The sequence below is a fragment of the Macrobrachium rosenbergii genome, chromosome 39 (genome assembly GCF_040412425.1).
Source record: "Macrobrachium rosenbergii isolate ZJJX-2024 chromosome 39, ASM4041242v1, whole genome shotgun sequence".
Lineage (NCBI taxonomy): Eukaryota > Metazoa > Arthropoda > Malacostraca > Decapoda > Palaemonidae > Macrobrachium > Macrobrachium rosenbergii.
In genome coordinates this window covers 14,590,328-14,617,696 of record NC_089779.1, presented here as the reverse complement: position 1 = coordinate 14,617,696, position 27,369 = coordinate 14,590,328, and the positions used below count along the sequence as shown (strand labels likewise).

General features: G+C 37.3%; 2 protein-coding genes across 4 annotated transcripts in view; both read left to right on the top strand.

The window, feature by feature from the left end:
* Positions 1 to 4,645, top strand: part of LOC136825767 (uncharacterized) — a 506,720-nt gene extending 502,075 nt beyond the window's left edge. For all 3 annotated transcript variants that reach the window (XM_067082615.1, XM_067082618.1, XM_067082614.1), the window contains exon 3: positions 1,031 to 4,645. In XM_067082615.1, the coding sequence (XP_066938716.1) occupies positions 1,748 to 4,573 (2,826 nt within the window). In that variant the 5' untranslated portion in view covers positions 1,031 to 1,747 and the 3' untranslated portion in view covers positions 4,574 to 4,645. The remainder of the gene's footprint in view (positions 1 to 1,030) is intronic.
* Positions 4,646 to 13,230: 8,585 nt separating this feature from the next.
* Positions 13,231 to 17,390, top strand: LOC136825607 (uncharacterized). Its single transcript, XM_067082193.1, is given in 3 exon segments — positions 13,231 to 13,235; positions 13,755 to 13,944; positions 13,946 to 17,390. Coding segments are annotated over 3 exon segments (2,997 nt in total). The 3' UTR covers positions 16,748 to 17,390.
* The last annotated feature ends 9,979 nt before the right edge of the window (positions 17,391 to 27,369 follow it).

Here is a 27,369-nt window from a genome sequence, read left to right as displayed (position 1 = left end):
ATCGCGAAGTCGATTGGTATGATATTAAAACAATCTTGTGATTTAAACAAAGACCTTTTCCTTATATTTTTCATTGTATGATTCTATGTATTTCGATTTTTTTTCGTTGTGTTGACAAAAACGTCGTAAATCATCTTGTTGTTTGATATATTAGGCAACTACTGTATGTGTGTGATGCGTTTGTTAGGATATTTGCATATACTTGGTATTAGACAATTACTGTATGTGTGTGATGCGTTTGTTAGGATATTTGCATATACTTGGTATTAGACAATTACTGTATGTGTGTGATGCGTTTGTTAGGATGTTTGCATATACTTGGTATTAGGCAATTACTGTATGTGTGTGATACGTTTGTTAGGATGTTTGCATATACTTGCTATTAGGCAATTATTGTATTTGTGTGATGCGTTTGTTAGGATATTTGCATATACTTGGTATTAGGCAATTACTGTATGTGTGTGATGCGTTTGTTAGGATGTTTGCATATACTTGCTATTAGGCAATTATTGTATGTGTGTGTGATGCGTTTGTTAGGATGTTTGCATATACTTGCTATTAGGCAATTATTGTATGTGTGTGTGTGATGCGTTTGTTAGGATGTTTACATATATTTGCTGTTAGGCAATTACTGTATGTGTGTGACGTGTTTGTGTGGATTTTTACATATTCTTGCTATTGGGCAATTACTGTATGTGTGTGATGTGTTTGCGTGGATGTTTACATATGGTATTTTGTGACGAGATGTCACGATTGTTAATGATTTTCCTTTCAGACCACATACGATGTTCTTCATACTTGAGACTTCATACTTCTTCATACTTCATCTCTTCTTTCTGTATTTCCCTTTACCTTCTCTTACTTCCTAATGAGCACCATATTATTTTGAAGCTTGAATTTCAAGTCAGTGGGCCCTGTGGTGGGCTTGTTCCGTATGAATAGGGTTCATCTTCTGAATAACAATAATAACAATAATAATAGCAACAACAACTGACCTTATTTGATTCACAGAGCCTTTTGTCTGTTCCAGAACTGATTGAAAGATTTCGCACCGGACGCATGTTCTTGTGGGTGGCGATCTGTAGTTCCACAAGGGGCTGCTGCCATTACCATCGTCTCTACTTCCACCACCACCATCACCCTTGGAAGCGGTCGTGGTGGCGAGGGGGAAAGTGTTGGTGAATGTGAGGGAGTTCGGTCCGAAGTAGCAGCAACAGCTCTTGTTGTCAACATGGTGCCGTGATGCTGAGCGGCAGGTGGTGCGCCATCTCGCCTGCCGCCTCCTGCTGCGCCTCCTTCAGTGGCGACCTCCGCCTTCCCTCCTTCCTCTTCCTCTGTTTCTCCTCCCTCTCACATTTGGTCCACCTTCCGAGTATTGACCTGTCCCTTCCCTTTTTCCTTGCCGCCCCTCCCGGCCTCCTATTCCTCGTCTACATCCCTTTCGTCCCCTGCCTCCCTTCCCTTCTCTTCTCTTCATATTTGCTCATCCTCCTGAAGGATGCGGTCCTCTCCACGGGTCGGCGGGGGCGGCGGAACTTCCTCTACATCCTCGGTCACAGCAGTATCCTCCGCCAGAGCGATTGGCGGTGGGTCTAAGTGACTAGGATTGGGGACGTCCCGTAGGGGGGCGCGCGACCCCCCTAATATTGGGGGGCGCGCCTCCGGAGGTCGCTATGTGCGGGGTTGTTTGCGCGTGGTGCAGGTAAGTGCGCGCTACCTCATCTCAGCTAGTCGCGCACCCACTACCATGATGCGATCGAAAAAGAAAGAAGGAGCTATTAAGGGGGCTAACCGCAAGTTGGACAAGCGGTCTAGCCGGGGGGTCATGTTCGAGAATGAAGAACTGCGCCTGCGCACCATTGAGATCAATGCTGAAGTGGATCGAGGCCAGTCTGACCTGCGGAAGCTAAAGAAGGAAAACGAAACACTGAAGCAACAAGTATGGACTCTCCGTGATGAATATGACAAGTTGGAGAGCTTCGTCAAAAATATGGATGATGACAGTGATGATGAAGGTGATGAAGATGAGGATGACGACGACGAGCTTCAACCTCCCAGCAGGTACTGTAGGTCTAAGATTAATGAGGAGGATGCAGAAAATGATGATGAGGAGGGAAATGTTGAGACAGACAATTTGGAGAACTTGCAAAAAGTGTACAGCGGGAAGATGCAAAGTGTGGAATATTCACTTCGTCAGTCTGCAGCCACAGTGGAAGGTAGCAGTAGCAGTGTAAGTGCCATGGGCAGCAGTGGAGCATGTAGTCAATCTCAGTGTGGGGAAATAAGTGGTATTGGGTTGGCTGCTGCATGTCCTCCCCCAGTAGTAGTAGAGGGACTCTCTCAGCCTGGTCAAGTACGTGTTTGTGTTCAACCTGATTCAGTTGCCTCTTCGTCTGTCTCTTCAACTCACTATGTATCAGACACTGCCTCAGTCAGCCATCCCAAACCATTACAACCAATTCAAGCAGAGAATTATATGTCTGAGGGAGATCACTTCAATCTTGATCAACTCCTAGATTTTGCATCTTCATTTCATTATGACAAAAGAAACTACTTAACAGAAGAACCTATAGCAATGGCTCTCCCCACTGATGAGGAACGTCCCTCCTCCCCATCAAGAGATGATACTGGACCTGACCCTGGTTACTCAACGGTCAGAAGGAGATCAGCAACAGTAATTGAGAAATTAAAGAGTGGCAATACTGGTTCTTTAGTGAAGGAAGTTAAACAATTGTCTGTCACTGAAACACCAGAGGTTTCCCACACAACGACTGTTACTTACACCAGGTCATCTTATTATTTCTCTGGGTCATTAGATGGCAGTCGAAGTCAATCCCTTGGAGCAGGCCTCAATGCAGCTGCCGCCAATGTAGCTAGAACACCAGGGAGCCCAATAGGCCCCCTCTATGCTTCCAGCAGTGCCTCCAACATCGGCACTTCCTCTTCCTTGGAGGCAGGGCTGCCCTTGGTTTCTGTGTATACTCCTCGGTCTTCCCTTGTAAGGCTCAATAGTATAGAACCAAACACTATTATGCTGTCTGTAGCAGACATGCCTCAACTTTGGGACATAACAACGCAAGAAATTATTGATGAATTAGAACAGCAAGCAGAAGGAACTTTGGTAGCTATTCGAGGTGTTCGTGTAGTGGGGAGAGCAGCGTATATCAGCTTGGGACGGCGTGATGCCCTTCAGCAACTATTAACAAGTGGTTTGACAGTGAGGGGAGGCAAGGTACCTCTCATTGATATTACCAGAGAGTCAGTAGTGCTAGCACTAACGGGAGTTCCACATTATATTGCGGATGCCACTTTAGTCATTCTGTTATCGGCTTTTGGCACAATCATTGGTGAACTCGAGCGTAGATTTTATAAAGGTGTCGATACAGGTGAGAGATTCGTTCGTATGAAACTTAAGAAGCACGTGAAGCTTCCTAAATACGTGACTGTTGGGGGATGTCGTATTGTCCTCACAGTCCATGGGCGTGATGCCCCTGCCCAATTGCATGTACCTGACTGGAGTGGCAAAATAACAAGTGCTCCCCCTCCCACACCCCATGGAGCAAGTGCCCCTCATCCAACCGACGTCCCTCATACAGATTTAACGACTCCCATTTCGCCAGACAGTGGTCAGTGTTCAGAACCTTCTTCAAGTGATAAATCTTGTGAGCGTGTTGAAGGGCGAGATATAGTTGGGGGAATCCGTTCTGAGGCCAATATACAAACTGATTCCCGCATGGCCCCGAAACCCACAAAAACATTTTCTAGCCGGTGTATAGTAAACTTAAAACTTCCTGAAAGACCTTCACCCACCAGTGGTTTGCCTCGCACACGTGATGGCAGTATCCCCCGTGACCCTGGGGGTCCTGGAGGAGGGGGAGGTGGTTTAGCAGTCAGTACTGGGAACACCTCCACTCCTCTGGGTGCTGGACACCTGCTTCGAGCGGGATCTCTGTATCGAAGTAATCGGGGTGGAGACACACCCACCACCCCATGTAGTGTTAGTGGCGGATCCCCTGTTGGTGGACGGCGTATTCCACGCATTGTTTCCTCTGACCCCAGGGGTCCAGAATCCCCTCGCCCTAGACCCAACTCCGTTGTGTTCGAAGAACAGCCTCGGGAGGTTCCTAGTGGGCCACGGGGTTTGTTAACACCCCAGTTCCAGCAGCACCATGGTCATCCAAGTTCTTCTTGCTCTGGACCAATGCCCTTAGCTAATGGTATTTTGAGGAAGGCATCTGGATCAGAACAAGAAGCACTCTTACCTTCCAGCCACAGCCTGCCAGCCTCCATAAGGAACCGCCTGAAAATAGGTCGCAGTATGTCGTGTGATGCTGGGAGGCAGAAATTGGCAGCAGAGAAGGAGAAAAAGAAACTGAGCAAGATGGAGAGCATCAGCGAAAATACTCTTAACGACGACGTGAGTGACATCACGCCGCTGGGTGCTGGTGCTCGAAGGGACTCTGAGAAGAGTTCGGTCAGTGCCAATAGCAAAAGCAGCAGCAATACCAACAAAAAGAAAGAGCCTGCCATAGACCTACCATGGTGCGGGTGCTGGGGCAACGGTTGCTTTTAGTGGTTAGTCCAAAACAGATTTAAAATCATTATCATTATTATTATTAAATGAATTACTGTAAAAACAAAAAAACGTTTTAAAAACACTGCTATCACTTCCATCCTTTATATTTATCTTTTAATTTTCTAGTTGATATTTCCCTTGCTACCTGTTGTTAGTATTCATCATGTAGTTCTTTAAAGAAGATTGACTATAAAAAAAAAATTAATGAAACTAGTCTTGGTACTGAAACGAATTTCAAAGTAAACACAAGTTATATCTTAACTGGTTCTTGGTGTCTGTACTTGAAGTGATCTCTTATTGCTATAGTAATAATGATTGTATGATTTTCAAATTGTGGTTTTGATTGTAATTCGTTCACAATGCTAATCAAAACGTAATCAGTCAGTCAGTGTGTTGGCGTTATGGAAAGAGGGGAAAGAGAAATTTGCTAGAAATTTGTTCCCTGATCTAGGAATACTAAGGACCGTGGTCGCTCCTGAAATTCTGTCATTGGTGATAAATGCCATTTAATGTTTCTCTTCTTTCTTCAGTGAATAATTGCTTCGATTTTCTTCTAAAATGTATTCTTAAAATCTGTAATGTTTGTAATAATTTAATAAATCTTGAGTTATGAGAAAAGGTAAAAGTCTGGGTTGTCAGCAGCTGTGAGTGAGACGATTAAGGAAGGCTGGTGCTTATCGACGAATGTAATCACTGACGTGAAGTATTGTTTCTCCTCCAAAGAAAATGAAACACAATGTCTAAAAATTTCCTTTCGAAGTATGTTTTTTGAAATCATTGACAATTCCTCTGGTGTTTCTATTTTTGTGGGTTATTTTTTTACAAGCAGATGAGAGTTTTTACAACCTGTTGTAAGAGAACAGGAGCTGATAGGTAGAGATAATAACAAGTAGAAGTATATTAGTGTTAAGGAAGTAGACAGTCGTTTTTGTAGAGGTAAATTTGTAAAGGTATCAGGAGACTAATGAGAGACCTGTTGAAACACACCTAAGCCTACTTTTGTGTACTACGTAGTATTTAATAAACAGAGTATGACTGCAGGTTGAATGAGAAATAAAGATTAATGGGAAAAGGATCACTAGTAAAGATGGCAAAATAGCAGACTGGCTGGTTGGGACAGAATTTCAAAGCGGGCCAAGTACCGTAGTATCACGTGTTAAGTAAGTTTTCTTTGGAATTTTCCCAGGAGGGAACCAACACCAAAATGCCAGAACTGCTCAGTCCACTTAGATTCACTCATTCATGGAAAGCTGTACTGTCCAACCGTACTTCCTTCTTTCTCCCCTCTGGAAAACTCTTAAGGTGGGAGATGGGGAGGTTCTGGAAAAACAGGAAAGTGGGATGAATTTGGCTCAAGTTTATTGGCAGAGGGATTGGGTGGAGAGAGAGATACTGGAAGCTGAGAAGATGTAAGTTATATATGAATTTTTGCCTTTGTTTTGGATTAACTTTGGTTCAAGTGATATAAAACAAGTGCTTTCTCCAAACATATTAGACGAGATTGAAAAAAGTTAATATACTATTATACCAGTCTGTGGTAAGTGCCACGCTTTGCTGTTATCAGTTTAACAGAAAATTAGTTTTTCCAAAGCATTATAGATAAGTAGAATGTTATGAATGACCGAAATAGGGTCTCATGACCCCAAGAGGAAGTTTTACGCCTGGCCTAGGTCATCCGTAGAAAGGTTACTGTGACCAGAACCACAAGACACAGTTTTATAGGCCTAGGACACCTAGGAAGTTCTCAATATCTAACAATAAATGCCATTTGTCGTCTTTGCCCAAATATGGAAAAAAAGTCTAAAAACATCAAAGGGGGTCATTGTGTCCTGTCTCCCGTCTTCCAGGGTTTTTGTTTATTGTTAGATAATTAAATTTATTATTCACTAAGAAGTTGCATGATTATGGTCCGCTCAAGGAGCAGCTACCCATGCTGGCATAAGGCTATATTGGCCTAAAAACAAAGCGTGCGGCTTTGGGTTTCCAGGGATAAACAGTGAAGGAGAGAATGAATATAGAAGGCTTATATCTGAGAAATTTAAAGTTTTAGGATGTAAAATTATGGCCTTGCAAAATTATAATGTCGATTTTCTGCATATAATATATATCTATATATATATATATATATATATATATATATATATATATATATATATATATATATATATATATATATATATATATATATATATGTATATATATATATATATATATATATATATATATATATATATATATATATATATATATATATATATATATATATATATATATATATGTATATATATATATATATATATATATATATATATATATATATATATATATATACATATATATAAATATAATATACATATATATAATATATATATATATATATATATATATATATATATATATATATATATATATATACATATATATAAAGTGCAGAATGGGCTCAATTCTTCAAGCTCATGAGCGTTTCCCCCTCACTGAAATTCAGGAATTCATAATCTAATTGAAAATCGCTGCTAAGTGCATTTTATGTCACCGAAAGATTTGCCAGTTACGGTCGGACGGAGCTTTGTCATTTTTCAATAAATAAATAAATAAATTTTTCGTTAAATTTTTCAATAAATTTTTCAACGAATTATTGTAGGGAACCAGACGCCTTGGCTTCATTTTGGCGTTGGTTGAGGTCACTGCTTTTGAAATTATTCAATGATCTTTTTGTCTTTTATTTTGTAGGTTTGGTTAGAGTTAAAGCTATATTTTAGAATATATCTCGAGGTTGGCAAATTTAATAGGAGGTTTGATTCGAAGAAAAGAATTAGGTTCAGAAGGTGGAGTCATTTTTTAAATTTTAGTGGCTCTGTACTTTTTTTCTGACAGGAGAAACTTTAGTTATTTTATAATAAAAATATCTTCACAGTACTGTACCATACTATACAACTACTCTGCAACTGACAGCTTGATATTAAAACTTATGAAGACTTATTTTGTCATGAAAGTTCCCTTATTTTTTTAATTAAGAGAATAATTGTCAAGTCGAAGGATTACTTTGACTTTGTTAACACAACAGAGAAAGGAATTTTAAAGGTGTTTAACTCCTCATTTACCTGCGACATTTTGTTAAACATGTTTGAAGAGCTAAAAGTATTTTTATTTTTACTTTGCCACATGAGAAAAGTTTAAAACTCGGGAATTGAGTGAACAAAATTCTTCTCGTCATGTGAGACTGGAGAGCATTGATGGACAGACAGACAAACGGACAGTGAATAATGTTAAAGACTGGCAGTGACTAATGTTACAGACTGACAGTGGACAATGTTACAGACTGACAGGGAACAATGTTACAGACTAACAGTGAAAAATATTATAGACTGACAGTGAATACTGTTACAGACTGACAGAGAATATTACAGACTGAAAGGGGAATAATGTTACGGACTGAAACGGAATAATGTTACAGACTGACAGGGAATAATGTTTCAGACTGACAGTAAATAATGTTACAGACTGAAGGGGAATAATGTTTCAGACTGACTGTAAATAATGTTACAGACTGAAAGGGAATAATGTTACAGACAGACCGTGAATAATGTTACAGACTGACAGGGAGTAGTGGAATAGTGTTACAAACTAACACTGAATAATATTACAGAATGAAAGGCAATAATGTTACAGACTGAAAGGGAATAATGTTACAGACAGACAGGGAATAATGATACAGACAGACAGACAGACAGGGAATAATGATACAGGCTAACAGTGAATAATGTTACACAATGACAGGGAATAATATTACAGACTGGCAGTGAATAAGGTTGCAGCCTGACAGTGAGTAATGTTGCAGATTGATAAGGAATAATGTTACAGACTGAGAGTGAATAATGAACAGACTGACAATGAATAACGTTATAGACTGGCAATGAATAATGTTACAGACTGACAGTGAATAATGATAGAGTGGTAGTGAATAATGTTAAGGACTGACAGTGACTATTGTTACAGAGTGACAGTGAATATTGTTACAGACTGACAGTGTATAATGTTATAGACTGAAGTAGAGAGAAAGACTAGTAAATTTGTATTCATACAGGAAAGAGGACTTTACAGGCACCGTACAAATACAGAAACGAAACGTGTATGGGTATTGGTTAAGCGATGTTATGTTGGTTGAAATATGAATTTGCCTTGAATTTTAACATAATAGGACTCTTGGGTGGAAACGTTTGTCTTTGTCATTTATAAAGATATATGTTAATAAAAAAGAATAAAACGTTGTGGTTCGTCTTGGAAATTCCTGTCGAAGTTGTATCTTTATTTGTTTAAAAAAATGCGTACATAGCTTACGCATTTTAATTTATTGAAGTGCCAACATTACTTATATATCTCTCTCCTTCTCTGAAAATTATAGTAATTGCTTATTTATCTTTGTTGATTAAAAACTAAAGTTACTCTAGTTCCTATGATTCACTTTCATAAGGTCTTAATTCATTTAGACTGGAAAAAATGGATTCGATCCTTTTCAAAAACCGGATCAAACCATCTTTGGCCGTAGCCCCACCCCCACCCCACCCTACTCACAACAATTTTTTTAATCCATCTGTAGCTTCCTAAGATATATTTTAGCCCCCCTCCCCCCCACAAGAATTTTTTAAATCCATCTGTAGTTTCCTGAGATATATTTTAGACAGACAGACAGAGACGAAGGAATGAATGGAAATAACCTCACTTTTATTCTCAATGGTTTCCTAAGGTCGACGACAAACAGTGGTCGGCTTCTTGCAATATCCTATCACTAATCCTGGAGATCTGGGTTGCGAATATTGTATACCAATATAAGCAAGGTCCCCTGCTTAGGAAATGTGCATTCAGTTACAGCTGAGATATCGAAGGATTCTGAAACTTGAACTCTTTCCTAGTCAGTAATTGCTACTACTTTCCTTTCTGTACAATTATAGATTGAAGGTATTTCCTCTGTACAATGTAGTCTCCTGTATTGCATTTATCTGGTTTTCAGGTTGTTAAATAACAAGATTCGAGGTTGATAATGAAATATTTATTTACTATTGTTGGCTGCATGATTTTCTAACCCTTTTTTTTTTTTTTGTTGTTGGTTGTCTTCTTGTATATGAATTTTGATAAGATGTGCTCAGACCACGAGATGTTGTATTTGTTCATGAGGCAGAGATGATGTTAATTTTTCCAGCTGTTCTTTCTAACGCCTGTTCATTATTCTAAATATTTCTGAAAGAAAATTATTGTAGTACAATGGTGAACTTTGTATTGAAATGATTCCGGTTAAGAATTGTATACAAAACTATGAGCTTTATGTACTGGACAACATATACTACATATGTCAACATGTCAACATACACACGAGCATAGAAGCTCAACATAAAGACGGTATATTATGTATACAGACTTTCGCTTATTTATACAGGAACACTGATAATAAATGTATACATTCATATACATTGATATGTATTTTTTTATCACAAAGATTTTTCCAGGACAGATTAGACAGATATATACGTCAATATTCATGCAGGAACACTGATAATAAATATATGCATTCTTATAGACTGATATGTATTTTTTTATCACAAAGATTTTTCCAGGACAAATTAAACAAATATACATCAACAGCTCATAAAGAAAAGATGTTAGTAATGTTTTGACCATAAAGGCTGCTCTGTCAGAAGGTGTATTTCCTGTTACATTATCCATTGTTATATTCTAGACCAGTGGTTCTCAACCTTTTTAGCCCATGCACTCTTCATCATATGTCAGAATGCCATTCTTCCCACAAACCCTAACCCCCGCCCCCCTTTTCCAAAATTGTCTGCCTTAAAAGGTGCATTCCAAATAATATGCAAGAAAATGCTAACACAAACACACAAGCTAGCGGAAGGATGCACACTGCGTTTTGTGTGGTCCTGGAGCCAGTTTGAGCCTGCTAATCTGTGGTCACAATTCCCCCTCCCCCCTCCGAAATTCTGTAATTCCCCCCTGGTTGAGAACCACTGTTAGACCATTGATACTGATTTAAGAAAGATGTTCTTTCCCAACAAAATGAAGTAATTATTTGCTAGAAACCAACACACTGACTGATTTCACTCTTTGTTTCTGTGCTCATATCAAGATGAAGGCTCTTTCACTGAGTCAGAAAAGCGCCCCCCCCCCTTACCCAACGTTATTACGAAATATTGTCTGGTTAATAAAAGAGAGTTCTTTATGGTTTATTTTGTATCAGTACAAAAAAAAGAAAAAGTATTGCCAAATTGAGATGTTTTTTATAAAAACGAGTTGCTCCCAATTTCTGTTTTCTAACAACTGCTTTAGAAATTCTTAGTGATTCTGGTTAATCAGGTGAAGCAAAAGTGGTCCTTATTGGTTGCTACATTAGGAGTCCTCGCCTAGTGCGAAGATTTAGGCTGGGGATTATAAAAAAAAAAAAATACGTTTTATTTTGAACGCAGTGTAGGGCAGTAGGCCTAGATTCGAAAGTATTTTTATGAGTAATAATATTGCATATTCCGTCAGAGGCAGTAATACCCCGTTATTTATGATTCCCCGTAAAAGAATTTTGACCGACTGAAACGGAGACGTTTGTTGTTTATAAATCTCGCCGATAAATACGACAGCCACTGCGCTTAGAACTATTGGGAATGCGAAGCGGTTTCGAAGGAAAGTGATGATGGCTACCGTGTCTTTGATTCGGGAAGTAATTCGTAATTGCTTAGTTCGTTAATTAGTTCGTTATTATTTCCCTGTATTTGATTAAATTCCGTTTTTAAATCACGATCATTGATGATTTCATTTTCATTCAAAACAGATTCATTCTGGTGAGTTTTGCCAGTTAAATCAGGCTTGTCTCCTGCTTTTGCTATTATTATTATTATTATTATTATTATTATTATTATTATTATTATTATTATTATTATTATTATTATTTAAATTTTGCTCAAAACTGAATCATTGTGTTGAGTTTTGCCAGTTAAATCGGGTTCTTTTCCTCCTTATGCTATTATTATTATTATTATTATTATTATTATTATTATTATTATTATTATTATTATTATTATTATTATGATTTAACTTTTACTTAAGACAGATTTATTTTCGTGAGTTTTGCCAGTTAAATCACGTTCCTTCCTATTTATGCAATTATTATTATTATTATTATTATTATTATTATTATTATTATTATTATTATTATTATTATTATTATTATTATTATTATTACTTCAAAGTCTTTTTATCGTTATTTATGCCAACCGTAGTTTTATCATTTATGAATATAAACGTTGCAAAAAAACAATTTTTAACATTTTTATTGCTCTCATCTTTCTGTACCCGGAAATACAGTTTACTTTCTCTGGGTAATTCTGGCCATAATCACTTTCCTGAAGTTATAACTTGAAGAATGAACTTTTTTTTATATACATAAATAAATATATATATATAAATATATATCGTAGGCCCATAGACACTGCGTATTTTTTCCTAGCTGTAGTGATATACATGATATATGGAAGGCATTTTATACCGAAGTTTTGGTCTCGCTATGTTCACGTATTTTCGAAGAAAATAAAAATCCTGTTTATTATTTATTTTTCTCTATCTTTTGTTTCGTTTTACATGAACTATGTCGTGTCTAACGACTTCCAGGTGTTTAGAGAAGATTTGAAATATTGACCTAAACAATGCGACAAGAAAATAAAAAAGGATTTTGATTGATTTCAGTAGATACCTAATGACTATGCATTTAAAGAAGAGTGTATGTTTATATGTATGTATATATATATATATATATATATATATATATATATATATATATATATATATACATATATATATAATATATATATATACTGTATATATATGTATACAATATATATATATAATATATATATATATATATGCATACCTACCTTTATACATATAAGAATATAACGAAAAATATTATCATAAATCACATGCAGTTATCATTGGCAGTTATACCGGTTTTTCCCCGTTTCATTTTGTAGAACATTAAAACATTCTGCATTTATTTTTCACGACAGAATAGAATAAAAAATAAATAAATTTCCGTCATGATGTTGATGAAGCCTTAAAGAAACGCGTTGCGAAAGCTTCCGGCTGCTTGTAATTTTAATATTTTGTAAGAGTTGTTATAATCAATGTTGTTGTTTGTAATAGTTATTTTCTTAGAAAGTTATCCATTAATAAGGTGGAAGGTGTCAGTCAGTCAGCTTAGGCCAGATTGTTTAGAGTTGTGACCTTCGCATTTTTTATTTCTCCCTTATTTTCTTTTCTTTTTTTTTTTTTTGGTTTTTCCAAACTCTTGATTTCCAAGTCTTGGTGTCCCAAAGTCGAAAATGAAATATGAAAATAATAATAATATTAATACTGTGGTGCTTTTGGTAGTGTAAAGTTATAAAACAGTTTTGAAGAAAAAAAAATAAAAGAAATTACGATATAAAATGTTTAGGAGCAAAGATGTTTAATCGAGTTAATTTGTTACTTAAATGAATTCTTTTCCTATGAAAAAAGTTTCATTTTGTTCAAATTCCAAATAAATATTGAACTGATGTTTGTTGTTTTTATTTCTAAACCTTTTTAGTCTTTGTTACATTCAATATTGATGCTAATAAGAGTATATGATGTACAATATTTTATATATATATATATATATATATATATATATATATATATATATATGCGTGTGCTTGCATGTATGTTTGTGTGTTTGCTATATTTTATATGTGGCCAAAAGTTTAATATCATTTAGCATCAAATTTTTCGATTGCATTGATTGATTGCATTAGTTGTGTTTATTGATAAATAACTGCATCATGAAAATAAAAAAAAAATGTATCTCAATGCTGTATTCACCCTTGCCAAAAAATCAGCAAAGTCTATAAAACTATTGCAGTTGGCAAGGAAATTCTTTCAGAAGAACGATGCATATTTAAAAGGAACTCTCTCTCTCTCTCTCTCTCTCTCTCTCTCTCTCTCTCTCTCTCTCTCTCTCTCTCTCTCTCTCGCGAATTAGCCCGCCCGTGTCGCAGGTAAGTGCCACTAACTTCCCCCCTTTTCAGGCAGTCGATAAATCGTGATAAAGACGAAAAGAAGAGGGAAGTAAATAGATAAAATACAAATAGATAAAATACACTCGGCAAAGGCCGACCGTAAATGGGACAAGCGGTCAAGCAGCGGAGGAGCCGACGTTCGAGAATGGAGGAGGAGGAGGAGGAGGGGGAGGGGGAGGCGGGGGAGTAAGCGCGCATGCGCCGCTGCCTCGTCGAGTGAATCAACAACGCTTGAGGTCGACCCGAGACCAGTCGGACCTACGCAAGCCGAAGAAGTCAAATCGAGACGCTGAAGCAGCAGCAGGTGTGGACGCTCCGCGAAGACCGCGATAAGCTGGAAGGCTTCGTCAAGACGATGGACGACGACAACGCTGACGAAGGCGACGAGGACGAGGATGAAGAAGAGGAGGCGGAGGAGGGCGAGCTGCTACTACTCCGACGACCTCCTCCTCCCCCCCGCAACAACTACTGTCGACTCAGAATCGACGAGGAAGACGATGCGGATTTCGACGACGACGACGCCGAAGACGACGAGGCCGACGCCGACGGGGAAAACGTCAACGTCGAGGCCGACGACAACTTAGAGAACTTGCAGAAAGTCTACCGCGGCAAGATGCAAAGTGTGGAGCTGTCTTCGTTGCGTCAGTCTGCTGCGGCCTCCGAGGGTGGCGGCAGCAGCAGCAGTAGTGGCTGTGTGAGCGCTGTGGGCGGCGGGTGCGGTGATGTGAGTGGGGGTGGACTGGCCTCCGCCGCCACCGCTGCTTCTTCTTGTCCTGCTGCCCCAGTAGTAGTAGACGGACTGGCCCAGCCAGGGCCGGTGCGGGTGTGCCTTCCGCCCGACTCCTCCTCAGCTGCTGCCAATCCTTCGGTGTCGGCGGATCACTTCGTGGCTGACGGCGGCGGGCCCCCCAAACCCCCCCTGCAGCAGCCCCTTCAGGCCGAGACTTACATGACCGAGGGGGACCACTACAACCTCGATCAGCTGTTGGATTTCGCTTCTTCCTTCCACTACGACAAGAGGAACTACCTGACGGAGGAGCCTATGGCGATGGCTCTCCCCATGGAGGAGGAACGCCCCTCTACCCCATCCAAGGAAGACGCCGGACCCGAACCCGGGTACGCCACCGTCAGGAGGAGATCGGCGACAGTCATCGAAAAAGTGAAAAGTGGCACTAATCCTGGCCCTCTGCTGAAGGAAGTGAAGCAGTTGTCCGTGACGGAGGCGCCCGAAGCTTCCCACTCGACGACTGTCACCTACACCAGGTCGTCCTATTATTTTTCTGGGTCATTAGACGGGAGTCGCAGCCAGTCCTTGGGGGCAGGCCTTAACGCCGCTGCCGCAAATATGGCTCGATCTCCTGGCAGCCCCATTGGCAGCCTCTACGCCTCCAGCAGTGCCTCCAACATCGGCACTTCCTCTTCCTTGGAGGCGGGGCTGCCCTTGGTTTCTGTGTATACTCCTCGGTCTTCCCTTGTAAGGCTCAATAGTATAGAACCAAACACTATTATGCTGTCTGTAGCAGACATGCCTCAACTTTGGGACATAACAACGCAAGAAATTATTGATGAATTAGAACAGCAAGCAGAAGGAACTTTGGTAGCTATTCGAGGTGTTCGTGTAGTGGGGAGAGCAGCGTATATCAGCTTGGGACGGCGTGATGCCCTTCAGCAACTATTAACAAGTGGTTTGACAGTGAGGGGAGGCAAGGTCCCTCTCATTGATATTACCAGAGAGTCAGTAGTGCTAGCACTGACGGGAGTTCCACATTATATTGCGGATGCCACTTTAGTCATTCTGTTATCGGCCTTTGGCACAATCATCGGTGAACTCGAGCGTAGATTTTATAAAGGTGTCGATACAGGCGAGAGATTCGTTCGTATGAAACTCAAGAAGCACGTGAAGCTTCCCAAATACGTGACTGTTGGGGGATGTCGCATCGTCCTCACTGTTCAAGGGCCCGACGCCCCTGCCCAGTTGCATGTGCCTGATTGGAGTGGTAAATTGGCATCGTCAACGTGTGCCCCCCCTCCCACTCCCCACGGGGGCAATGTCTCTCTCCCCACAGATGTTCCTCATAACGATGTATCGACTCAGTTATCCCAAGACGGTGGGCAGTGTTCGGAACATCCCCCGGGTGATAAATCTTGTGAACGTGTCGATGGGAGAGACGGGGTCGGAGGGAGCCGCCCTGAGGCCAATATACAAACTGATTCCCGTATGGCCCCGAAACCCACGAAAACATTTTCTAGCCGGTGTATAGTAAACTTAAAACTACCTGAGAGACCTTCGCCCACCAGTGGTTTGCCTCGCGCGCGCGATGGAAGTGTTCCTCGTGACCCCGGGGGAGCTGGAGGAGGAGGAGGAGGTGGAGGTGGAGGCTTAGCAGTCAGTACTGGGAACGCCTCCACTCCCCTGGGTGCTGGACACCTTCTTCGAACGGGATCCCTGTATCGAAGTAATCGGGGCGGAGAAACGCCCACCACCCCCTGTAGTGTTAGTGGTGGTTCGCCTGTGAGCGGCCGGCGCCATCCGCGCCTCATTTCGACCGAATCCAGGGGACCAGAATCCCCGAGGCCCCGGCCCAATTCCGTCGTTTTCGAAGAACAGCCTCGCGACGTCCCGAGTGGGCCCCGGGGTTTGCTAACGCCCCAGTATCAGCAGCACCATGGCCACCCGTGCTCCTCTTCCCTGGGGCCAATCCCCCTGGCGAACGGCATCCTGCGGAAGGTCTCCGGGTCGGAGCAAGAGGCCCTCATACCCACCAGCCACAGCTTGCCGGCCGCCATCAGGAACCGCCTGAAGATCGGACGCAGCATGTCCTGCGACGCCGGCAAGCAGAAGCTGGCGTCGGAGAAGGAGAAGAAGAAGCTGAGCAAGATGGAGAGCATCAGCGAGAACGCCATCAACGACGACGCCAGCGACATCACGCCCCTGGGGGCGGCGGGCGCGGGCGCGGGCGCTCGCAGGGACTCCGAGAAGAGCTCGGTCAGTGCCAACAGCAAGAGCAGTAGCAACACCAACAAAAAGAAGGAGCCCGCCATTGACCTGCCCTGGTGCGGGTGCTGGGGCAACGGCTGCTTCTAGTGGGTAGTAGCCTCCAGGAACGGATTCAATATGGAATCATTTTATCGCGATTATTTCCTAAGTGAATTCTAAGTGAATTTTCAGATTTGCCCAAGACGTTTCCAAACACAATGTTGTCGTTTCCATCCTTCATCTTTCAAGCGTTTGATTTTCCGATTGATATTTCTCTCGGTAGTATTCATCACATAGAGTTCCTTATAGAGTATTATTATTATTATGATTATCATAAAGAAGAGTTTCATGTTAACAAGATGATATATCGCAGTGAGCTCCTGGCTTTTACGTATTTAAAAGTAGGCTCTTAAAGAATGAGAGAATGGTTGATGATGTGATGTTGACTATTGTGATTTTGATTCTAACTTCGTTTTAGAAATTTTTTTTTTTTTAAACGTAATCAGTCAGTGTGGTGGTATCACTCAGAGAGGGGAGGAAAGAGTAATGAGTTTGTATTTATTCTGTTATTTAAGATCTCCTTCTGAATCGACGTGTCGTCTTGTAACTGTGTAATCAGATTTGAAGTTTTATAGTTTTATTTTTGTGTGAGAACGCGAGATTTATCCATTCGTGCAGTGAAAACTAAAAAACTAAATGACAAGAAATCGCGTGGAAAATAAATATATATTTCAATTCACTTGAGCAAAAATTTTAAAAAAGGAAGTTTTTTTTTTATAATCTCTGAGACATTTTGTGACCTCTGAGACAGGCGGATTCTCAGAGGAGAAACAGAGAGTTACAAACGCAGCCGTGGATAGTAAGGAAACGTGATGTCTCTGAGAGGGAGAATGATAATTTCCTGTAGGAGAAAGTGTTTCATTTTTAGTGTCAAAGTGAAGAATGAATCTCCATGTTTTCTCTTAAGGTATAATAAGGTCATGTTTGCTTATGTGTGTGTTTGCGAATACCCCAAGATGTGGAAAAATAGAGCGAGGTAAGTAAACAAGAGTAGTGTTAAAGAAATTGTCGATTTTATAGAAACATTAAACGAGAATAATTGATTTACTTGTTAGTGAAACTGGCCACACAACATTTGTTTATTGACACCGACACGTGAATGAATAAAGTGAATGAACTATGAATAATGTGAATCATATCTATAAGCCTCTTAGTGGTAGGGATAGGATAATATAATAACTTAATGACAGGAATTATGCTGGTTGAAGTGTCGGATGTAGTTAATTCTGAGATACGTTGGATGACTTGTAGTTGAAAAGTAACAGGGAAACTTGATTGTTTAACAAGGGCAAGTTTGGACATTATTTATTTATTTATATATATATATATATATGTGTGTGTGTGTGTGTGTGTGTGTGTGTATGTATGTATGTATAGATATATATTTATATATAATATATATATATATATATATATATATATATATATATATATATATATATATATATATATGTATGTTTATGAATATTATCCCACAAACATCACTTCAGGTCTAATTTGTAAAAGTAAAAGTCACGTGTTTATATATATATATATATATATATATATATATATATATATATATATATATATATATATATATATGTGTGTGTGTGTGTGTGTGTGTGTGTGTGTGTGTGTGTGTATGTGTGTGTGCTTATGAGTATGTGTCTATTCGCGGGATATTAATCCACAAACATGACTTAATATCGAATTTGTGGCTGTAAAAAATGTAAACGTGTTTAAGAGACAAACATTCGTAATTAGCCAACTGTTATAACTTACTTGTAAAAAGCAATCGTGGTGGAGGTCGGTTGATGTCGATTAAGAACAGAATCTGAATTCGACAGGAATATGTACAGCAGAGTCGATTCCAACTAATATTCCTCTTTATATAGCCGAGTGGTCAAGTCGACCGTTTATTACAGTATGTAAATCAGTGGCCCAGGTTCGAATCCTGGCCAGGGGAGATGCACTCGTCAGTTATAATTTGCATTTTGTGTTAGTTATTCGCAGGGGTTGGTGAATTCGCTAGAAAATGGTATTTGTGGCTAAATTTTTATGAGCAAGAAAAGCTTAGTATCTAAATATCGAAAAATCACACACACACACACACACACACACACACACATATATATATATATATATATATATATATATATATATATATATATATATATATATATATATATATATATATATATAATATATATATATATATATATATTATAACACTATACCAAGCTTCTCACAATCACATTGAATTATATATATATATATATATATATATATATATATATATATATATATATATATATATATATAGCTTTTAATGGTATCAAGAAAAGACTGAAATTACTTGGTAATGCTGGGCATAATAATTTAGATGAAGTATGATGCCATTAGTTTCAGTTCGTATATGTAAATATACCTGAACTGGGTGGAGAGAGAGAGAGAGAGAATGAATCATGACTTGTCGTTGTATGTCTGTGAACCAAAATTGTACCATAATGTTTTCCTAAAGAAACGGAAATAAATTACCCAGGAAGGTAATTATGTAATTAAAAATCATATTTAAACAATAGAGAGAAGAATGATGTAATGAGGAATTAAAGCTTAAATAACAATAATAATAAACTTGATTCGAACCGACATAAGAAGGAAAACTTCTGTCAAATGAAAGTTTCTTCCTTGACCCTTGTATGGAGACGCCTGGCAATAATCGGTAGGGGGCGGAGCTTAAAGGAATGGCGGTCAGATATGTTAATCGTCCTCTCTCTCTACACTGCTATAATATTCAGGCAACGCGAATGTATAGGAAATTATTATTATTATATATAATATTATTATGATAGGCAGAGGATATATAGGATTATCTTACTGCTATTTTTATGGAGACGTTATAAGTAAACACCATGAATGTGTTAAGATTATTTTTATGGTAATGTTTATAGAATATAATTAGGCAACAGAAATAGTATTGTTAGGATGATTATACTTCAATTATTTTTTAAAAATATTCTGCCAACACAAATAGGATCGTTCAACTTGTCATCACAAATGTATAATATTATTCTCGTATTATTTATTAGCAATAATTAGGCAACTGAGGTACTATTATTAAAATGACTGTACCTCGTTATTTTTTTCAATACTAAGGCAAAACAAAGTTTTATGAATGTTAAACTTGCCCTAAAATGACGATTGTCTCCAAAGAAAACGAAGATTCAAGTCGTTGTCTCATTCATCATTTGTCTGACAAGTCAAAGATTTTTGTTTTCTGTAAAAGAAAACTCTTGTGCTGGCTTTGTCTGTACGTTCGCACTTTTACTGTCCGCCCTCAGATCTTAAAAACTACTGAGGCTAGAGAGCTGCAAATTGGTGCGTTGATCATCCGCCCTCCAGTCATCAAACATACCAAATTACAGCCCTCTAGGCTCAGTAGTTTTTATTGTTAAAGGTTAAAGTTAGCAATAATCGTGATTTTGGCAACGATATAGGATAGGCCACCACCGGACCGTGGTTAAAGTCTCATGGGCCGCGGCTCACACAGCATTATACCGAGACCACCGAAAGATAGATCTATTTTCTGTGGCCTTGATTATGCGATGTAGCGGCTGTACAGAAAACTCCATGCGCATTTTTAAATTTTTTTTTAAGTCAAAATTCATTTATGAAATAATTAACTTAAACGGGGCTTACACTCTCATTGTGTGATTGAAAATACACTTTTGTTCAGTGTATGTACCACGCTTTGTTCAGCTGATATATCGTGAATAGTAGAATATTAGTAAGAAAAAATATTTACATGATGTATTTCTCATATGCTCGGCGAAAGTTGGAACGAAAATGAAATTGTGATTAGTACAAATAAACAGGAACGGATGTGAAAAGACTACAGTTAATGGACATTATTGAAGGGTATTTATATATAGTGTCCCCTCGACCCCAGGTCAATCTTTGACCTTTTACTGGGCCGCCATTCCCCCTTCCTTTCTTCAGTCTTGTTGTCCAGCCTCTTTAACTGTTTCTTAGTGTAACTGTTGTGTTTTCTCATTTTTTTGCTTTTTTTATTATTATACTTCATCTTATTCTTTATTTTTTTGTATCTCATTTTATATTTCATCTTATTCTTTCTTTTTTGTACCTCATTTTATACTTCATCTTACTCTTTCTTTTTTTTTACCTCACTTTATACTTCATCTAATTCTTTATTTTTTGTATCTCATTTTATACTCCATCTTATTCTTTATTTTTTGTATCTCATTACCTTGCTGTCCAACCGCTCAAACTCTCTCTTTTCACCGTCTTAAGAGCTGAATGGCCGAAAGTGACCCAGTGGTTGGATTGACCGCCTAAATTTCTTAAAAAAAAACTTTAAAGGAAATACAAATGTGGGTTTTTCATCTTGCTGTCCAACCGCTCAAACTCCAAACTCTCTCTCTTCACTGTCTTAAGAGCTGAATGGCCGAAAGTGACCCAGTGGTTGGATTGACAGCCTAAATTTCATAAAAAAAAAACTTTAGTTAATGGAAATACAAGGGTGGGTTTTTCGAGGGGGAGTAAGGTGTAGGAAAAGGTTGCCAAAGACCGATTATGAAAACCTTGGCGTGAAGGTTGATGAAAGAACATAAAAAGATACAAGAATTATGAATAGAATATATATTACTGTGTAGTGTGTCAGCATGCGCTTATTTAAAGAAGAATGCTGTGAGGCTGAATTCTCTCTCTCTCTCTCTCTCTCTCTCTCTCTCAGTATAATGAGTAAACTTTTGCTTATGTAAAGAACAGTGTTGTGAGGCTGAAATTATTCTCTCTCTCTCTCTCTCTCTCTCTCTCTCTCTCTCTCTCTCTCTCTCTCTCTCTCTCTCTCTCTCTCAGTATAATGAGTAAACTTTTGCTTATTTAAAGAACAGTGTTGTGAGGCTGAAATTATTCTCTCTCTCTCTCTCTCTCTCTCTCTCTCTCTCTCTCTCTCTCTCTCTCTCTCTCTCTCTCTCTCTCTCTCAGTATAATGAGTAAACTTGTGCTTATTTACAGAACAATGCTGTGATACAGCAGAGGCTGAAATTATTCTCTCTCTCTCTCTCTCTCTCTCTCTCTCTCTCTCTCTCTCTCTCTCTCTCTCTCTCTCAGTATAATGAGTAAACTTGTGCTTAACTACAGAACAGTACGTAAAGCAGAAGCTGAAATTATTCTCTCTCTCTCTCTCAGTATAATGAGTAAACTTTGCTTATTTAAAGAATAATATGTAAAACAGAAGTTGAAATTATTCTCTCTCTCTCTCTCTCTCTCTCTCTCTCTCTCTCTCTCTCTCTCTCTCTCTCTCTCTCTCTCGCTGACTCAGATCACCGCAAACATTTTAAAATGAAACAACTCGAAGAACACAGAGGGTGGGAGAGAGTTCCTTAGTTTAGAAGTAAGCCGCGTGAATTCCGGATACACAGGGTATGATAGCTTCAAATTCCAGTTGTGAATCTTTGTTGTGACGCTAGATAATTTAATGATAAATCAACAGCCAGTGAACTCGGCGATTTTCATTCAGTTTCCTTTGAAGTGTGCGACAGAGTGAGAGTTCCGTAAGAGTTTTATGTAGTCAGTCATAATTATCTTTATTACTTGCTAAACGCATAGATTGACTTATGCCTAAGGAATGTGACTATTTCTACTTAAAAGATAAAGTCTGTTGCTTGTTGTAGTGTATAATTTTTTGTAATTAAGTGATCTGAGCAAAGGGACTCGGCGTTAGAGATTAGTCTGTCAAAAGTAGGTGCAATTCTGAGAGAGAAAGAAAAGATGGCAAAAACATTTGTATATCATTTGTAAAAACGAAAGATTATAGAGGGAGGGGGTGGGGTTGATGGTTGAAGGTTTTAATTACTTGTGTGTGTGTGTGTGTGAGAGAGAGAGAGAGAGAGAGAGAGAGAGAGAGAGAGAGAGAGAGAGAATAAAAACATTGTAACTAAGAAGCAGGAGATGGCTTGAGAGAGAGAGGAGGGGGGGAACGTTGGTTGAATATGTAAATAGAAGGAACGTGAAGGACAAGGAATTAGCAGACTTATGTTAATTTGTCCAATTTATAAAATACGGTTATCACAAAATATTTGTTGGAAATATATGAGTCTTCACTGTTTTCAAATGATTAAAATACACCATAAAATTTCTTTCAGTTTAGATGTACTGTAATTTTTAAATTTTTTTTTAGGTACTTTCAAATTCCAGCATAAATTTAGTCTTTCTTTCCATACGTGTCTTCAGTATGTTTATAATTTATTATTTTATCTTATTGGGTGTGATTGGATTAATTAGAAGCATAACCAACCTAGTAACAAAAAGCAGGAACTGAAATATTGAAACCTTTTTGGCTGAAATTACTTCCGCAAGATATACTGTGTTAGTCATAATGTATTTAGAAATCACTTTGATCTATTTTGCTCGTGAAAATGCACTAAAAAAATTCTTATATTTATTAGTAAGAAAACGTTAGGAAACGTTATTTTTTTTATATGAGGTTGCTGAGTCTAGTTTTTGCCATCAGCTGTAATTAGCCCAGAAGTAAATAAGGCTTTAGTGCATAACCTGGATGACAAATGCCTTTTTATGTAGAATATTTCTATAAGTATCGTAAAATACAGATTAAGCTTTTTAATGATCGTCATCACCCAGTGAACATAAAGGAATATTGAAAAGAATTGCCATTTTTCAATTGACCAATTTTTTGGTTAAAAAAAAAGGGTGACCAGGCTTTAATAGACTCCCTGATATAAATTGTCCAAGGTTTCGAAATGTTGATAAGAATTGCCCTTTTTAAAATGGCTAATTTTTTTGAGTTTTGACAAAAATGTGACTTAGGTTTCAGGAGACTTCCTGGCATAAATCAGTGTTGATATAAATTGTCCAAGGTTTTGGAATGTTGATAAGAATTGCCCTTTTAAAATTGGTTAATTTTTTAGTTCTGAAAAAAAAAGTTGACCAGGCTTTAGTAGACTCCTTGATATATATCATTGTTAATATAAATTGTCCAAGGTTTCGGAATGATGATAAGAATCGACCTTTTTTAATTGGTTAATTTTTTAGTTTTGAAAAAAAGGTGACCAGGCTTTAATAGACTCCCTGACATATATCAGTGTTGACATAATTGTCCGAGGTATTGGAATATTGATAAGAATTTACCTTTTTAAATTGGTTGATTTTTTAAAGTTTCTGTTAAAAAAAGGTGACCAGACTTTAATAGGCTCCTTGACATATATCAGTGTCGATATCAATTGTGCAAGGTTTCGGAATGTTGATAAGAATTGTCCTTTTTAAATTAGTTGATTTTTAAAATTTTGAATAAAAAGGTAACCAGGCTTTAATAGACTCCCTGACATAGATCAGTGTTGATATCAGTTGTCCAAGGTTTTAGAATGTTGATAAGAAATGCCCTTTTTAAATTGGTTAAACTTTTTAATTTGGAAAAAAAAAGGTGACCAGGCTTTAATAGACTCCCTGTCATAAATCAGTGTTGACATCAATTGTCCAAGATTTCGGAATGTTGATAAGAATTTCCTTTTTTTAAATGGCTAATTTTTTAAAGTTTTGACAAAAATGTGACTTAGGTTTCAATAGACTTCCTTACATATATCCATGCTGATATCAGTTGTCCAAGGTTTTTATATTTTTTGACCCACTGACATGAGAAAGGTTGTCAAAACGATCACTTATGCTCTTTATTAGCCTAAGAAAACTGGAAAGGATGCAATGATTGCTTTAAATATCTATCACAGAAAATTTAATGGAAATGGGGGTTTTGGAGTTCTGTCGTTCTCGTAAGAAAACTGATCAAGATTTTTAATGTTTGGTTAGTCTTAAACATTGAAGCTTTTCAGAAGATAATTGATTTGCTATCCCCTGAGGTTCTGTTTACACTATGTCAAAAAAGTAAATATTGTCGGTTTTGATAAAGAAAAAAGGTCATATCTAAGTTCAGTATTCCTTTCAAGCCTAGGAATGTTGGTTAATAAGTATGTAGATACATCTTTAATTATATATAATGTATATATATATATATATATATATATATATATATATATATATATATATATATATATATATATGTATCTATTATGCATCATCTTGCAATATATATATATATATATATATATATATATATATATATATATATATATATATATATATATATATATATGTGTGTGTGTGTGTGTGTGTGTGTATGTATGTGTGTTTGTGTTCGCATGTGTGTGTGTACGTGAACATCCTTTTTTGCGTGTTTATAAGAGAAAATATGTATTTACACTTACATCGATGAAACATTGCTTGTGCTATAAAATTTACTTTCATACATGCATTCATACATAACATACATATACAGTACATGTATCACTGTGTTTGTGCGTGTCTGAGTGCCCTATTTGTGTGTTTATAGATATATGTGTGGTTGATTTTAATTTTGTATAATATTTACTACAAATTACAAACATTATTGATTTCAGAATTTGTATTGACAATTTCATACCGCTCCATTGACGACTATCATAATTTGTAGATGTGATCTGTGTGATAGTTAAAATCTCTTGTTGATGATTTACAGGTTGTAATTAAGGTTTTAAGAGATTAATTCTCAATGAGCTGTGGTAAATGACTTGCAGAAACCAACACACTGACTGATTAGATCCAAAAGAGTGATTTATTTGTTTTTTTGTATGCATATGTGTGAAACTTATTCTCTTACGAAGCCTCTCCAGGATGTGTGATATTACTGTATTCATTTTGATCCATTTTTGAATCTGCACAAAAATAGTGACTGCTAAATGGAAAGTGTTATTGAACGTATATATATTATCCATTTTAATTCAGAACAGTTGGGGACGAATTTTATTTTTGAAAATAAAAAGAAATCAGTCTGACAGAGGAGAGAATAACAGATCTTATTTTTTAAAATACTGCATTAGGATTCATTGTGATTTAGCTCAATTGGTTATGGTATTTTACCCCGAGGGGAAAAATGATATTTTCCTCCCGTGAATGCAGTGTGAAAGCAGTAGGCCTAGAGTGGAAAGTATTTTTGTGAATATTGATACCGTGTATTCCGTCAGTCCTTAATGTTGTTGGTCATTAGCCAAGATGGAAGGATTTCAGCTGAAACGATACGAAATGTTCAAGTATGAATCCAGTTGTTTGTCGGAGGCGTTCATTGCGTTTTAGAACCACCTTAAAGTAATATTTCAAGAAAAGTGATTGATTGGGATCCGTTATCGACTTATTTCATTTTAATTTTATTATCTGAAAATATGCATGAATTAGCTGTAACTAACTTTGCTTTGTAATTTACAAATATAATAATGGTTTTTAAAGTTTGCATCCCTTTTTTTTTGGTAATTTGAAAAACAAAGATTTCGTTTTATAGTCCTTGGTTTAAAAGGTTTAAAGGGCTTCGATATGATTATTCTGAATATGGCAATCGAAATATGAGTTTTAATTTTCATTGTGAAATTATTGGAATTTTTTCTTACGCATTTGTTAGTAATAGTAGTGATAGTAGTAATAATGGTAGTAGTAATAGCAGCAGCAGGAGTAGTTCGGTAATGTTACAATTACATTATGACGGATTCATTTGAGGACTCCTGAAGAATTTCCAAATTAATCTTTTAAGTCCAATCATTAAACGTTTGCATTTGAATATTTTATTCAAAGAATTTTCAAATAATTAAAAAAGTCCGATCATTAAGCATTCATCTCTGAATATTTTATAAAAAAAAGAATTTTCAAATAAATGTTTAAAGTCCGATCATGAAAAATTCACCCTTGAATATTGCCTTCAAAGAATTCTGAAATAAATTTTTGAAGTCCGATCATGAAACATTCACCTTTGAATATTTTATTCAAAGAATTTTCAAATAAATGTTTAAAGTTCAATCATTAAAAATTCACCTTTGAATAATTTATTCAAAGAATTTTCAAATAAATTATTAAAGTCCGATCGTTAAACATTCACCTTTGAATATTTTTTATTCAAATTCTGTCGATAATCGATTTTTCCTCCCGACCAGTCACCTTTCCTGGAGCTATTACTCATCAAATAAGCTTTTTTACACGTCATGTATATGTCTTAGATTCATAGAAATTTCGTATTTTTTCTTCCATTCAGTATATGAAGGCGTTTTATGCCGAATTTTCGGCCTCAATGCCTTAATTGTATTTTTAATTCATATCTCATTATTTTCATATTTATAAATGACAACAACTCTATTTACCAGGCGGTAAAAGGTGTAGATGATTTGAAAGTGGTTAAAAAAAAAGGTTTTGATTTCAAAAGATACAAAAATATTGCATTTAAGAAAACTTGAATAATGTATACGCATATTATTTATTAGGGAGATAAGTAACCAATTTTCCCACTGGCTGCCTCTTTTCCACGCATATTTATTTTTTATAGTTAAATGAATATAGACTGTACTTGAAGTGATGATAAGTTTTGATATTGAAATGTGATAAGTTATGATATTAAAATGTATTTGAATACTGTTTTCCAATGTATACCGCTTTGTTTTGGCTTTTTAGTTGTTTTTGATTCTCGGCTGAGAATCGATGGAATATTCTGCTTTCAGTGAAAATGTATGCAGTTCGCTACATACATGTATGTATACTCTGCCTTTCTCTTATTCTCGTTTTTATTTTTATTTTTTTCATTT